The following is a 15,274-nucleotide window of genomic DNA, read 5'->3' on the forward strand; positions in this document are numbered from 1 at the left end:
GGGTTCGAGACCCGCCTGGGCAACTTGGCGAGACCTCACCTCTACAATAAATCAAAAATTCAGCCGGGCGTGGTAGTGCGCACCTGTAGTTCCAGCTACTCGGAAGGCTGAGGCGGAAGGATTGCCAGAGCCCAGCAGGTCGAGGCTGTGGTGGCCAGGAGTGGACACTGCACTCCAGTCTGGGCAACCGAGACTCCAACTCAAAAAACAAACAAACAAACAAACAAAAAATGCAAATGTTCATTTGGCCTAGGAGAAAGGACACCTGGCCTGGATGGCAGAAAACAAGTCTCCCAAATGTTTCAAATGTGACCCAGATGTGCAATGTCTGAAGCCCGGACCCTAGACAGCAGGTTACCCTTCACGTGGAAAAAAAAAAAAAAAAGAAATTTTCTTTCTTCTGTGTGTGTGTTTTGCACGGAGTGACCTTAGCCACAGGCCCGCAGCCCCTTGCCGCGACCGTCCCCGCAATGCCCAGCCACTCTCGAGGGACATGAAAGAAGCAAGCCCTTGGCACAAGTGTTAATGGGCACGCCCTGCCCACCCCGTAGACATCCCGCAGCCAGAAATAACGCTGCAGAAGCCACACCGTCAATTTCCTGCCCACAGATGCCATGGCCCTGTCCAGATCCCAGCGTGACATCACCGTGTCTATTTTCCAAGGCATTTTTTTCCTCCTCCTTTACAGGATTAAAAGTTTTGATCTCACATCTCTGTTGGGTGATGTTGTAGCTCCCAGTCTCCAGGGTGAGTCTCTCTTAGGAGTCCTGGTACCCGTCCCTCTGCGCCCTGTCCCTGTCCTCTCCTCCCTCCGACTCCCGGCTGTCAGGCTGGCGCGTTCCACAATTGACGAGCACGGTGCGTGCACATCTGCCGCTGGCCAGCGAGAGCCACCCGCTGACGGTGAAATGCATTAAAAAGCCCCAAGGGGCTCGGCCACTCACCTTCAGGGCCACACTGCGCCGGGTCACTAATGCAGGAAGTCTTGTAGCGGCCGTAATACAGGAGCGTGACTCCTTTTTCCTCCTTGAGGTAAATGCCTTTGTTGACCTTTCCCTCCACGATGTCTAAGTTAGAAGAATGACAGCATCATGTGTTAGTGGCTTATGAGTGAAACGATCTAAAGACACGGGTCCGACCTACAAGCCGCTGACATCGAAGTTACAGTGTTACCTGTCTTTCTAATCTTATAATATCATACATCATTCCATACTATTAATATTCATAGCATTTATCAACATTTAATAATGAATAACAAAAGTATCAATAATGTGTGTTTATTTATATGTTAGATAATATTAATATTAAATCTTAGTAATTGGTATATTGGTACAGAATATGTATTTATAACATGATGTTACGATAACTGTTCTATCTGTCAGCAGTGGAGTCACCAAGTGAAGCGACAGTCATCTCCCACTGTCCTGAATGGCTTCGACCTGGCTTGTGAGACTTGTCTACTGACTGCACCAAGTGAAATGTTTCAGGGCAAGTGTGAACCCAGACCTACGACTGGCTCCTTCCTTTTAGCTCTAATCCAAAGCCCCTGATCCTAGAGGCAAGTCAAGAACTTAGGATTTTACAAGAACACGTCTTCAGACTCTCAGAGGAAAACCAGAGGTAGCATTTGGAACAGTCCCGGCTGTGCCTGCCAAGTGCACGACCAAGTGACCATAAATCCCGGGGGCGCTGCTCTGCTGGCCATCTTGTTTTGTCCTGTTCCCATAGCAAGGGCGCCCGACGGTGAGGTCAATGGTTTACAGGATAGATAAGTGAGGACTATAAAACCCAGAGTGATCAGGCATTTATTGCTAACAGAGGTCATAGTCACTCAGATATCTTTGCTACCACATGGGCTGGGGAGGAGGGTACCTGAGGCCCTGGGAGGTATAGTCTGCTGAGGACACACATGAGAGCTGAGGGTCTTCTGACCCGTCTCGGCCCCAGCTCTGGTTTTCTGACTACACTGCCATGCAGAGCACTGCCTCAATGTTTTCCCTTGCTGTTTTAAAACTCGTTCTTGTTTTATCTATCCCATTGACCACTGGGGAAGATCTATTTATTAGAAAGTTACACGGATCACCCGTGGTTGCATAATTGCATGAGGCTGTATAAATGCCTTCATCAGACTGTTGGGTTGGCAGAATTAATTTTGAAGCCAAACACCTCACAGTTGAAAGAGCAATTAGTGAGACGTGGTCAGATCTGTCTTTCTACACTGGTCAAATAAAATGCCCCTATGGCTGCCATCCGTCTTGAGGTGAGCTTTGCTGGAGAAATATGAACCATGTGGCTCTGGAGGCTGTGAAATAAGATAATACTTGTATCATGACTCTTATGGGCATGCGTTTCATAAACAACTCCTAATGGCTTTTTTAAATCCAGCTACAGAAGAAAGGCTGATTTGAATGTTGGGAGGAGACCAATATTTCGAAGGGGTATTTTCAAATCGATGTTAATTTTCCATTAAAGGGGCATGCTTTTCCTCCCCCAAAGAAGCTTATCCACTTAAAACTCCAAACAATTTCTATGTTTAGAAAAGATCTCGTCTTCTGTCTGTTCTGTTCTCACAACAAGCAGCTGGTTTCGGAGATTCTGGAAGCTTAAAGGCTTACATGTGGCTTCAGACGTATGCCAGTCCACAGTCCTTCCTTCAGACCTACCCCGAACACCTACGTCTGCTGCTCTTGACCTGCATTTCCTCACTTGCCAGCCAAGATGAAGTGAATTCACACACTACCAAATCGAATTGACCTTAAAATTCATTGTGGATCCAAACCAGACAGAACGTGGCACGGAAGGGCCGAAGTGCTCACCTACAGTTGCAGAGAAATTTGTGTAGGCAGAGTCATTGGTATACACAAAGGTGGAGTTATGGGAAGGAAGCACAGTGAGGTTGTGGGTTCGCAACGCTGGGTGGAACAACAAGAGAAAAAAGCACAACAAATGAGTGAGACGAAAACAAATGGAACAGCATATCTCTCAACCTAGAGCACGCACCGGAAGGGGCTCCTAGACCCAGACCCCGGGGTTCCTCTCCCACCCGCTCCTCCCAGCTTCCCTGCCCTTTTATTACCGAGCCCCCGTGATGGCTACTCCAGCACCCCCTTGGGGGCCAGGGCGGCTGAATTTGGCCTCAAGCAATAGTTCCAACTTGCTTCTCCAACTCCTACGCGGAGAGCAGTTGAGAGATATGAACTTGAACGTGGCCATTTACAAAATAGCCTTAACAGAAAGGACAAATGGTTATGATGTCACAAGGACAGATGAGACAAACACAGCATGAGAACAACGGCATGGGCTTGTGACAAAAAGACAAAACAACAGGGACTTCGGCAACACATAGTAGACCCGCACATCCACCAAGTGCTTTCCAGAACCATCCCCCTGCCCCAGCAGCAAACATGCAGATGGATTCTGTTCTTTTCTGTGTCCCTCAGAAAGCCGGTCCTCAAGTTGACATATGCCAGGGTCACATTATGATGCACCAGATGGCCCCAGCAGGAGAGTGCAGAGAAACCGTCCACACTCTAGTGCTTCCGGACAAGCACTGATGTATTTAGGTTTCATTGGAAGTTTATACATGCAGTGAACAAAATTCAGCTGCTGAGTGTAACTATGGCCGAGTAATGGCATCATCTCATGGGAAGGATTTGTCACAGGTAAAGGTTTCACAACTCCAAGAGTTACTGATTTAATCCCCAGTGATGAGCCCCAGAGCTCATGTTTGAAATAACTCCTAAATTTTCTCCTCTCTCTCTCTCTGTCACTTTCTAAATAAACTATATTTTCTAATCTAAAAAAAAAAAATTGCAGTTGTGGGGTTATGAGCTGTGAACCCGTTCACTGGCATATCTCCCCTTGGTGAATGATCCCTTTCAACAGCTTAAGACAAAGGCCTGGAAAAAAGAAAACTAGATTGCAGCAAGGAAGGGTGGTTTATTTGAACCCCAGCCAGTCACAAAACAAACTTGCACGGGGACGTTTTTCATCTCCACAATGCAGACCGTGTGGGGAAATCGCAAGCGACAGGATGGTGTCCAGTCATGGCCACTGGGACTGTCCCCTGGGCAGAAGACCAGAGCGACACCAGAGGGGGCATGTGGCACCCACGCACACGCCTTCGCGGGGTTCGGCTTCCTCGCCATGCTCCCCCTCCAGGGATGCCCACAGCACAGACGCTGCTTCCCGACTCGCAGATTTTAAGGAAGCATTTTAGACGTCTGGCGGCGATCTCCAGCTGCACGTGAAATCACAGAATAGGGAAAATACCAGCGTGCCGGTGTGGAAAACCCGCAGAGCAACAGTGTGTGACTTTAAAAATAAAACACACCGCGCGGAACCGGCACAGAGGCAATGGCGATGGCAGCGCGGGCCAGGGGTGGTGCAGTAAGACTTTGCTCTATGTACCACTGCTGGCACAGTCAAGGGCACAAGTAAATACAATAAACACATGAGGCCATGTCAAATCATGCTGAACTCTCAGTTGAAAAAGGTTCTTATTGGAATGAGAAAAGAATTGCTCAAGAATAGCTTGGGTTTCTCCTGCTAGCATATGCCTGAATTAAGTCCAATTGCGACTCTGTCCTGTGGAGTTGGGTACAGCTGGAAGCATCTTACACGATGCTTTGTTGTTTCAAGGGGAGCTGACGGGGGAGGAGCCGATTGGGGGGTGGGTGCCCCTTGTGGGTGGAGGAGCACCATTCCACCGTGGGAAGCAGTCTTAGCGGGCACGACTTTTTTTTTAGAAAGCAGGATTTATTGAGAAGACAGAAAAGCTACCACACTGGGAGGAGACCCGAGGGGGTTGCCCTGGCATGACTTTTGACACCTGCTTCACACAGGCCCTTGCTGGGCTGGCATGAACATGGTGCCACTTCTGCCAACCTAGAAGACATCCACTTGGACTCACATAGAAGGAGCCACCCAGCAACTCTGGCTTATGGTTGATGGAGGAGCTCATATCCTAATCAGATTTTGAATCAGAAATTCTATCCTTCCACATACAATTGTTCTATATATAAAAATCCCAGCAAAATACTTTGAAATCATTATTGAAGGAAAGCCACACAGACGTGTGCTCCTCTGTCACCCTGGCTTCCAAGCAGAGCCCGTCCCCTGCTGCTGCCTGGTGGCCCTGGCTCCCCACGCGCCCGGACGTCCTCACCACCCGTGTCTACCTCCTGTTGTGTCCTGAAGCTCCTGGATGCCATCCACCATCTCCAGTGGCCAGTAATGGGACGCAGAAGCCAAGACTGCAAACCCTGGGGAAGGAAAGAACAGCAACGTCACTGTCAGGGAGGAGATGCTGGAGGTGAGAACGGCGTTCTTAGCACTGCTTACCGGGAGGATGAGGGTGTCGCCATGAACGTGGGGCTAAAAGGGCACTTGTGAGAGTCGGTCACCTGCTTGACTCAGACTCTTAAATTAAAAATCAGGAAGTAGCTCTTTAGCTGGACAAAATAGGACAAGCAGGAAAAGACACCTGACTCGTAAAAACAACACCACCATGCTGCTCAGTGACGCCACGCTAGACGCATGCCCACTTGTGTCAGGAAAAGGCAAGGATGCCCGGGACCCTGCTGTGACTTACCATTGTTTGAGAGGCGATGTCTGATGCAATCAGACAACAGAAAGAAGCAAGGGTGAGAGTAACGCTAAAAAGGGAGGAAGCTGACCTCGGTATCCCTCCGGGCATTGCTTGAGATGCTTACCTCCCCTTCCTCATCTCATTCTAATGAGGCCCTACAAAGAACTGCACTCAGCCTACTGGCAAAGTCTGGGAGTGGCCATCCTGTGCAGCGCTTTTAGCCTAATGGCAAAGCCCAGGAGTGGCCGTCCCACCCAGAGCCCCGCAGCTGGCTGGTGGCAATGCAGACGCACACACGAGGCTTCCTGACTGTGGCTGCTCTGTCTCCTCCACCCTGAGCATCAATCATCTCAAAGTTTCCTCTGCACTCCTTGTGCTTTGAACAGACATAATTGTATGGAGACGTCTCGTTTTCTACTCTGCCTTTCTCACGGACACTCTGCATGATTTAAGGCATGTGCTTCTGTGGAGCCTTCCTCATCAAGTCTGGGTGACATTCCCCTGAGTGTCTGCACCATGACGCCCTTAGCCACCCTCCGACTCATGAGCAACTCAGTTTCCCATGGCTACTCTCACAGGTGACTCCGGCAGGAGTGGCCTCGGGCCTGGAATTGTAATCTTCTCTTGGACTCCTCCTCCTGGATTCCCAGAAGCGGAAAGAATGGTCCAGATGACTAAATAATAATCAACCGCCCTAAACGTCTGCTAGATCATGGAAAAGTAAAAAATAGTAAAGTCATCTTTGTGTTACTCCTCGTGGAAAAAAAAAAAAACTTTTAAAAGAGGAGATAATATAATCATTATTTTCAAATGATGTGTGCCTGATAACCAAAGTGAAAAACCATTACAAATGGCAAAAGAATTTGGTAAGCGAACAACTGTTACAAGCAATGAAAGAATTTAGCAAGGAGGCGTATGCAAACTTAACATACACATGTCAATAGCTTTCCTGTAGTTCAACATCACTGCTAAAAAAAGAAAATTCTCAAGTATAAATGCAGCCAATAAAAAGACAACATTTAAGAACAAAAGAATAAGAATTGCACACAATTCTCACGAAGAAAACAACAAAAAAAATTATACTGAGGGCTATTAAAGAGCCTTGAGTGCACGAAGGGCCCCATCTTGGAAAAGTTGACTTGGTGTCATAAAATATTAACTCTCAGGCAGGGTGTGGTGGCTCATGCCTGACATCCCGATGCTTTGGGAGGCTCAGTTGAGGCCAAGAGTTCAAGACTAGACTGGGCAACATGGCAAGACCCTATCTCTACAGAAAAAAATTAGTCAAGTGTGGGGGCACACGCCTGTAGTCTCAGCTACTCAGGAGGCTGAGGCGGGAAGATCCCTTGAGCCCAGGAGGTCAAGGCTGCAGTGAGCCGTGATTACATCCACCCGGGCAAGACCCTTTCTGTAAAAAATAAAATAAAATAAAATAAATAATAAAATAGAGATTATTTGTTGCTACACATGGATAGATAGCCAGGAAGAAGAAAAATCCACAAATACTCCCGAGTACATGTGGAAATTTACTTTATGAAAAAGGTGGTGTTTTAAATTGGAGGGGAAATATTATTCAGCAAAAGCTATTGGAGTGGTTAGCCATGTGAAAAAAACCAATATCCCTACCTTACTCTTTATACCATAACAATTTCCAGATGGATCAAAATTTAAGTGTCATAAAATAAAACATAAAAGCTTCTGAGGAAAACGGGCTATAAATTTGACTACATATGTTTCTTAAGTCTCTGTGAAGAAAAAAAATCAAAACAAATCAAACTGAGAAATGATGTTTATATCACACGTATGACAGAAATGTACTGATTTCTTTTTAGTTGTATTAAATTTATTACATTAATAAAACTTCTGCTATTAACAAAAATAAACTACCAGATTATTGCGGCAAAGAACATAATCAGATGGTTCAAAGAAAATGAAACGCAAGCCGGGCTCAGTGGCTCAGCCTGTCATCCCGCGCCTTTGGGAGGCTGAGGTGAGTGGATTGCCTGAGCCCGCGGGTTCAAGACCCGCCTGGGCAGCAAGACCTCATCTCTACAATAAATCAAAAAATCAGCCGGGTATGGTAGTGCGCTCCTGTAGTTCCAGCTACTTGGAAGGATGAGGCGGAAGGATCGCCGGAGCCCAGCGGGTCAAGGCTGCGGTGGCCGGGAGCGGCCACTGCACTCCAGTCTGAGCGACAGAGTGAGACTCCAACTCAAAAAAAAAAAAAAAGAAATAAAATGAAACGCAAATTATTTTTAAATACGTGAAATGATGCTCAACTTGCCATACTTTTTAAAAGCCGATTCAAATGACAATGAGCTCACCTCTGAGAGTTCATGTGTCAGCCTGGTAAGCAGAAAGCTAGACACGCTAGGTCGATGAGTTCTGCCACATTTTGGGTGGGAGCCCAAATCAGTACGGTCTTTCTGGAGGGCATTTTGGTAGTATCTGCTCCAATTTTAAGCCACATTCCCTCTGATCTGGTAATTCCACTCCTAAAAGTTTGTTCTAGAGATATATGCACACGTATGATCAAAGATCTATATACAGGGTGTATTTGTTGCAAAATTTCTTATCGTTTTGGAAGCCTGAGGACAATCTAAATGTTCATCAACAGAGGACTGGTGGAATAAATGTAGGCGCCTCCGTGCAAGGGACTCATGGGACAAGCCACGAGGTTCACAAATGTCCTGACATAGAGGGTTCTTCAGCTAATACTAGTGAGTTTTAAAAAGTCAAGGTGAGAAAAAATGTAGACAGGTATTCAGGGCAAGGAGGGCGAGATGGGGGTGGGGTGGGGAGCGGGGCGGGGAGAGAGAGAGAGAGAGAGAGAGAGAGAGAAGTCTGGATGATTAATCTGGAAATTGATACCAGTATGTTGGGGTTAAAAAATTGAAAAGCTAGCGACACACGGTGACTCATGCCTGTAATCCCAGCACTTTGAGAGGTGGAGGTGAGAGGATTGCCTGAGCTCAGGGGTTTGAGACCAGCCTGGGAAATTTGACAAGACCTCATCTCTACAATAAATCAAAAAATTAACCGGACATGCTTGCGTGTGCCTGTGGTTCCAGTTACTTGGAAGGCTGAGGCGGAAGGATCCCCTGAGCCCAGCAGGTCGAGGCTGCCGTGGCTGTGAGCATGCCACTGCTCTCTCTAGCCTGGGCAACGGTGAGACTCTGACTCAAAAAATAAATTAATTAAATAAAAATTTAAAAACTGAATGCCAGATGTAAGAAAATGTATATTGTACCCTCTTTCTGCTCCATCTGAATGTTTGGACTTGTATTCCTCAAAACATATTTTACGACCTGCTGTCACAATTCAGGTGCCACAGGCAGGGTCCACACTAAAGATTCAGGTGAGATCGACAGCTCTGCATCCAATGCCTGAATTTTGTCTACAGGGTGCCACACGCCTGTAGGTGTCCGGAATACGGACTCCATTTCCCAGCTGCGTCTGTCCCTGCAGTGGCACGTACACACGTCCAGAGTGCAAGGCAGAAACACAGTTAACTGTGTCACAGGCGCTGAAGAGAAGTATCTAAACAACTGAATTGTCTTGTGAGTGTGAGGAAGTGACACGTGACCCGACTGATTTCAGAACCAATCAGTCTCTTGTTGCAATTCAACCCTGAGAATCTGAAATGCAGAAATAAAAAATATTCATTTTCATGTCTACTGTGTTTTTTTTTTTCCCTAAAATCTAAGATATTTTGAAGAGGAGAAAACCTCATGGACTTGTTATTCAATTCATCTGGGGAAAAATCGCAAAAGGAAATAACATCTGTTCTGCAAAGAGCAGATGTTGTGTCTTCAGAATCCTCATCCTCATAAAATAAACCCTGAGGACAACAACTCCCTGCTTCTCATTTCCATTTGCAAATGACCGCGTCTGTCCTGCGTGGAAGGGCTGGTGGTGTGAAGGATGGCCTCCCGTCCACCCCACACTGGCCAGCATCCACAGGTGCCCAGCGGTGAGAACACCACCTTCCACCCCGTGTCCCTGTGCATCTCACCTGCACTGCCTCAATGCTGTGAGCAGCAGTTAGTCAAACAGACTGGAAATGGTCAGTGGAGTGGCTGGTGTGTCCACAGGGCCGGCAAGTCCTGGGAAGTGATCCGGGCAGGAGCCAGGAGGGCCATCAAGGTAGTAACCAACTGGAAGGCCTGGGCAGACTTGGGAACAGATGTGGGAGAGAAATAGCTGGTGCCCCCCAGGCCATGGACGGCTGAATCCGGAGCAGGAGAGACAAGCGGGCTGGACAGCTGTGCCCTACCCAGTGCCAGGTTACTATGCCCGGAATTGTCAAGTCCCCCACTTTTTAAAGGGAAGTCAGACGTTCAGATTTTTAAATGTGAACTCTCTTAAAATGTTAATGTTGGCAACGTTTTAATTAAAACATCGTGTGGCGCTGACAAGACGAGTCCGAGGGCTGGTTCCACCCATGGGTTCCCTCTACAACCACAGAGTAAAACACCCAGCCCAGGAAGTGTCATCAGAACAAGAACATTCATTCTTTTGTGGAAAGGACACTCTGTGGCTCTTTTCCCATCGCAGAGGTGACACGAGCTCATCCAGCTCGACAAGACCCCGGTGTCCAGCGGACACCACACTCTCATCAGACTGCAAGTCCACTCGACGAGACCACGAGCCAGGTGGCAGCATGGTGTCAGGACGTCAGGGCATCGCAGCGTGGGGGGAAAAATGGGGTAGGGGACAGAGGGAGAAAGTGGGGGAGGGGCAGAGGGAGAAAGATATTTTAGCCTGCAACATCATAGTTCTTTAGAATGACTTTCTCCACCATATTTCCCGTTTCATCTTTTTGAGAATCAATATTCCGGTCTCTCCACTCTCCTCAATGTACACACTCAGATAGACACAAACACACACACACACACACACACACACACACACACACACACACACACACCCCAGCAGAATCTCCCTTTCATCTCCCTTTCCGCCTCTCCTGAGTTCCCTACTCTTCCCCCTTCCCTGTCACCTGGCTGATGGCAGGCAAGACTCCTCCCCCTGTGGCTCTCTTTGGAAAACTCGACCCCGTCCACACCCCAGAGGAAAGCTGTCCTGCAGCTGCCCGCTCCTCCTCTTGGCTCTGGCTGTCTCGGCCTCCAACGCAAGAAGCTCGTTTTCCCGCAGGACTCTGCCTGCTGTTCCCACTGCCTGGAGGGCTGTGCCCCGTTTTGTGCAGCTGACCCTAGGACTCAGGTCTCCGCTCACGGGACTCCCCCATACCGCCAGCCACTCCTTCTGCCAGCTCCTTCTCTTGTTTTCTCGTGGTGCTCACCGTTATTTGGGATTTTCTCATTAGTGTGTTTGTTTGTCATCTGTGTCCTGTATCAGACTCTGTCCTAGAGAGTTCTGTTTTCACTGCCTGCCTGTGTCTAAGCAGAATCTGGGGGGCGTGTGGGGGGGTACCCCAAATCTAGATCTTGAATTTGAAATCTCCCAAATTTTTAATGCTAGCCATTAAAAAAAAAATTATGTCAGTAGAGTGAGTGATAAAATACAAGAACGAAACAGCAAATGAATCAGCATAGAATATAATTAATGTATAATTCTGGTACCCTGGAAAATCTCTATATACCGAAGTTCCATTTGGGCAATAGAGTATAAACATCGTGTTAAATAATTCCATCATGAACATTTTTTTTTTATTTTGCATGAGGAAGATGAAAAAGAAGTTTCTCCCATGGCCTAGAGATCATGACAGCCCTGTGTAGACACCGCAGCACCACGGAGGCGTGAGGAACTTGGGCCACTGTCACTCCCTGCTAAGCCTCCCAGGTCTCTGGACGGGCAGTGGTGGGAGCTGCCCCAGCCCCCCGGATGCGGACCGACCCCACTGATGCAGGTGCCCAGGGCCAGGAAGCTTCTGGATGATGATAGGTCTTGGGTTTCAGTTACCCCTTCCTCATTACGGATGTTATCTATAGAACGGCATGTTTATAAGCTTTTAAAAATACGACCTGCAATTTCTCAGCCAGTGCCACTTACGGATCTGGACTCGCCAACCACCACCACTTGGCAACAGAGCCCTGGGAACAAGGCGGAAGCCGGCAGCCTGGGTGGGGAGGCCTTGGTGTGGGAGGGTTCGGACTCCATGGCCCTGGCTTCCCTTCCCGGAAACCTTCCTCCCTGGCTTTCCGATATCATGGGAAGGTGGTTATGCAGTCTCCAGCGTTCCTGTCAACTAGTACATTCCAGAACTCCTCCAAAATGATAATCTGCAGTCACGGATAAACACAGATAATGCAAAGGCTCAGAACGATTTCAAGTTGTTTTGCGATTATTTGCAAAACTAAGCACCTGTCTACAAGGCCGAGTTACCCGGCTAGTGTAGACAGACAAACCAGATAATGTGAACCAAAACAACATCCACCGGAAAGTTGAACTCATATGGGTTGGCTTTTTTTTTTTTTGGGGGAGAGGGGTTCTGAATCAGTCACCCAGGCTGGAGTGCAGTGGCACAGTCACAGCTCACCAAAGCCTCAAACTCCTGGGCTCAAGCAGACTTCCCACCTCAGCCTTGCGAGTAGATAGGACTACAGGCGTGCCTCACCACGCCGGGCTAATTTTTAAGTTTTTTTGTAGCGATATGGTCTCATTATGTTGCCCAGGCTGGTCTTGAACCCCTGGCCCCAAGTGATCCTCTCACCTCAGCCTCCTAAAGTACGGGGATTACAGATGTGAGCCATCATGCCCGGCCCACATTGTCTATTGATTTGGCTTTCCAGATGACCACAGACCTTCAACTGACAGTGCAGATGAGGCAATGGATGTGTATTGAGCACCTCCTAGCTATCACGAGGCACAGCACTAGGCACCAGAATGAGGCAGCAGAAGTTAGCTAAGGAAGCAAGAGAAGGAAAAAAAAGTTTAAAAGATTAAGGTGGAGAGAGGGCAAGGGAGGATGAGGAGAGCAGGACTACGGGAGCCCGGGGAGTCCTGAGAAGGAAGCCTGTGGGCTGATAGAGAGGCTGGCGCTCTGGCCTCAGGCTCCTGTGGGTCCTTCTCTTTTTTTTTTTTGGAGCTGGAGTCTCACTCTGTCACCCAGACTGGAGTGCAGTGGCCGCTCCCGGCCACCGCAGCCTCGACCTGCTGGGCTCCGGCGATCCTTCCGCCTCAGCCTTCCAAGTAGCTGGAACTACAGGCGCATGCTACCACACCCGGCTAATTTTTTGGATTTATTGTAGAGATGAGGTCTCACCAAGTTGCCCAGGCGGGTCTCGAACCCGCGGGCTCAGGCAATCCACTCACCTCAGCCTCCCAAGGCGCGGGATGACAGGCTGAGCCACCAAGCCTAGCTCCTGTGGGCCCCTTAAGTGACATTTCTATTAGTATCAGCAGTGTGATGAATTCTCCATGGGGCCGGGTGACCTGAGACAGAGCTTCCTGCCCTGTCAGGACCTGGGACAAGCAGCTTCCACATGGGACAGATGGAGTTCAAAAGGCCTCTTGAAGTGCAGGGTCGGGAATGTGTGTGTGTGTGTTTGTGTTAGATGTGTGTGGGCATGTGCGCATGTGTGACAATGTGTGGGTGAGTGAATGAATGATGTAGATGTGTGTGCATATCTGCCTATGTGTGAACATGTATGGATACATGTAGATGTGTGAGCATGTGTATGCACATGTAGAGCGTGCATGCATATGTGGACATGTGTGCATGTGTGGGTGTGTGTGCACACGTGTGTGTGGACTATGCACGTGTGTGTGTGTGTGTGTGTGTGTGTGTGTAGACACATATTGATGCATGTGGAGGCGTGTGGCCACTCCATCCAAGCAGAGGCTTGAAAGCCCTCATGCTTGCCACCAGCCCTGAGCTGCAGGAATGCGCACTGCGTGACACCAGCTGAGGGGCCGCCTTCCCCTTCTCCTGGTTTCTAGAAAGCCAGCAGGAGCCCACGGCCATGTCCGTGAGCGGCAGGCACCGGGGCCCACATGCCTGTCCCCAGTAGCACTGAGTGACTGCACTCACCCCGTCACTCCCAATCCACGAAACCCTTCTCCCTCCCAGCCGTGTGGCCCAGAAGAGGACACACGGGGCGTTCTCAGTGTCCTCCCTTTTTAAGTAGCGGAGCAATGACCGATGTCTGACGTCTACCCCAAGGGTGGTGGATACAGCGGTACGAGGCCTGGGGTTCCTGGCGCCTGCCTCGCAGCTGAAACGTTGAGAGCCCCCCACTGCTGCCCAGCAGGTTCCCAAGCCACCACCCACCAGGGCTCTCTCCACTGGCCGGGGCGTCACCCTGGGGCCAGCCGGCCCAGTCCCATGTCTGGTGGGTCACTGGAGGCTGGTCCTCCACTGGAGGCAGACAGGGCCACACGATGAGCTCGTGGGGACCCAGTCGGGCTCCTGGGCGCCAAGGCCCAGGCGGGACTCACTGCGGGCTGGGGCCTTGGGCTTGCCCGGATTAGCAGGGATTTCTACCACTCAGACCCCCCAGCAGAGACGCAACAGCCTGACTCCACCACAACCCTCTCCTCCTGCCTGGCCTGGCCCAACAGGGGACATGGCCGCATGCCTCCCTTCACTCCTAGCAAAGTCCCATCCCGATGCTTCTGGACTGAGCGTCCCAGGGGCCAAGGGAGGTGGCTCTGGCTGGGCGGGGAGCGAGGCCTCCTCTGTCTGTGCACTGGAGGAGAGAAGGCCCTTGGGGAGGCAGTAACTGGGCCAGGGTCTCTGAGAGCCCTTGCAGGCATTCAAGTTCAGTGGGCGCGGTGACTGCCCTGGGCTGTGAGCTGGAGGCATGGCGAGCCTTCTACCCAAGGAGACCGCGTTGCCTTAATCACAAGGTTTCATATGACCCAGGCCGGGGCTGGGAGCAGCTTCCCCATCGGCTCTGACGTGAGGGGTAGCGGGGCCTCCAGGAGGGGCAGCGAGCTGGGACAGCGGTCAGCCATGGCCACTCGTGGGGTGCCTCGCAGACAGCGGGCGACCTGTTCCCAGGACGCCCGCCCAACGGAAGGGAGTCTTACCTGGATGGTCCTGCGCCGTGGGGTGGACACCACGCACCTGCACGAGAGACCACACCGTGAGACGTGCCCAGGAGGCTGGCAGGATGAGCCCAGCCTCCCAGGGCCCTGGGACATTACCTGAGAGTCACAACAGAGGAGCAGCAGCCAGGAGCACCAGGCACCCAGAGGCAGCCATGTCCCCATGGTGTCCCGGGGTGAACCGCACAGAGCTCCCGGGGTCTATGGGAAAGTGCCCTCTTTAACCTCCACGTCCTCGGGAAAGGATGTCCACAGGTTCCAGGGGAGGAGAAGTGTCTCTGCGGGCTTTGTAAACCGCGGCTGTCTGGGCGTCAGTAGGGGCTGCTGGTCTCAGAGCCCGAGAGTCCCCAGGACTGGTAAGCACATGGCGAGGGCAGGGTTGCAAGGAATGCAGAGGAGATCCACGCCAAGTACCAAGCGTCCACGCGGGTGTCCCTCAGGGAGTCCTTTTATTTCCAGAACCTCTGCCGTCTCCGTCTGGGCTTGGAAGGGCACTTCTCTCTTTTCTAGAAGTGAGCGAGAGCAGGGGGACCTTTTGGGTGATTTCTCCCCGGAGTTTCCCTGCCCTGGGGTGTGCCCTGCGCCTGCATCGAGCCCTTCTGGTCTGGTCCAAGTTTACGGTCCGGGTGGAGAGGACGGGAGTGATGTCAGCGCTCTCCTCAAACTTTG

The 15,274-nt window shown here is 50.2% G+C and overlaps 1 protein-coding gene across 1 annotated transcript in view; it reads right to left on the reverse strand.

Moving 5' to 3' along the window:
• ADGRD1 (adhesion G protein-coupled receptor D1) overlaps window positions 1-14,770 on the reverse strand; it is a 148,698-nt gene extending 133,928 nt beyond the window's left edge. The window contains exons 1-5 of the mRNA XM_008069382.1: window positions 14,705-14,770; window positions 14,588-14,624; window positions 5,181-5,264; window positions 2,817-2,912; window positions 945-1,067 (exon numbers count right to left, since the gene is read on the reverse strand). Coding sequence (XP_008067573.1) covers window positions 945-1,067; window positions 2,817-2,912; window positions 5,181-5,264; window positions 14,588-14,624; window positions 14,705-14,770 — 406 coding nt within the window. The remainder of the gene's footprint in view (window positions 1-944; window positions 1,068-2,816; window positions 2,913-5,180; window positions 5,265-14,587; window positions 14,625-14,704) is intronic.
• Window positions 14,771-15,274: the final 504 nt, after the last annotated feature.

Source organism: Carlito syrichta, unplaced genomic scaffold (assembly GCF_000164805.1).
Source record: "Carlito syrichta isolate Samal-C Ts95f unplaced genomic scaffold, Tarsius_syrichta-2.0.1 Scaffold311975, whole genome shotgun sequence".
NCBI classification, from domain to species: domain Eukaryota; kingdom Metazoa; phylum Chordata; class Mammalia; order Primates; family Tarsiidae; genus Carlito; species Carlito syrichta.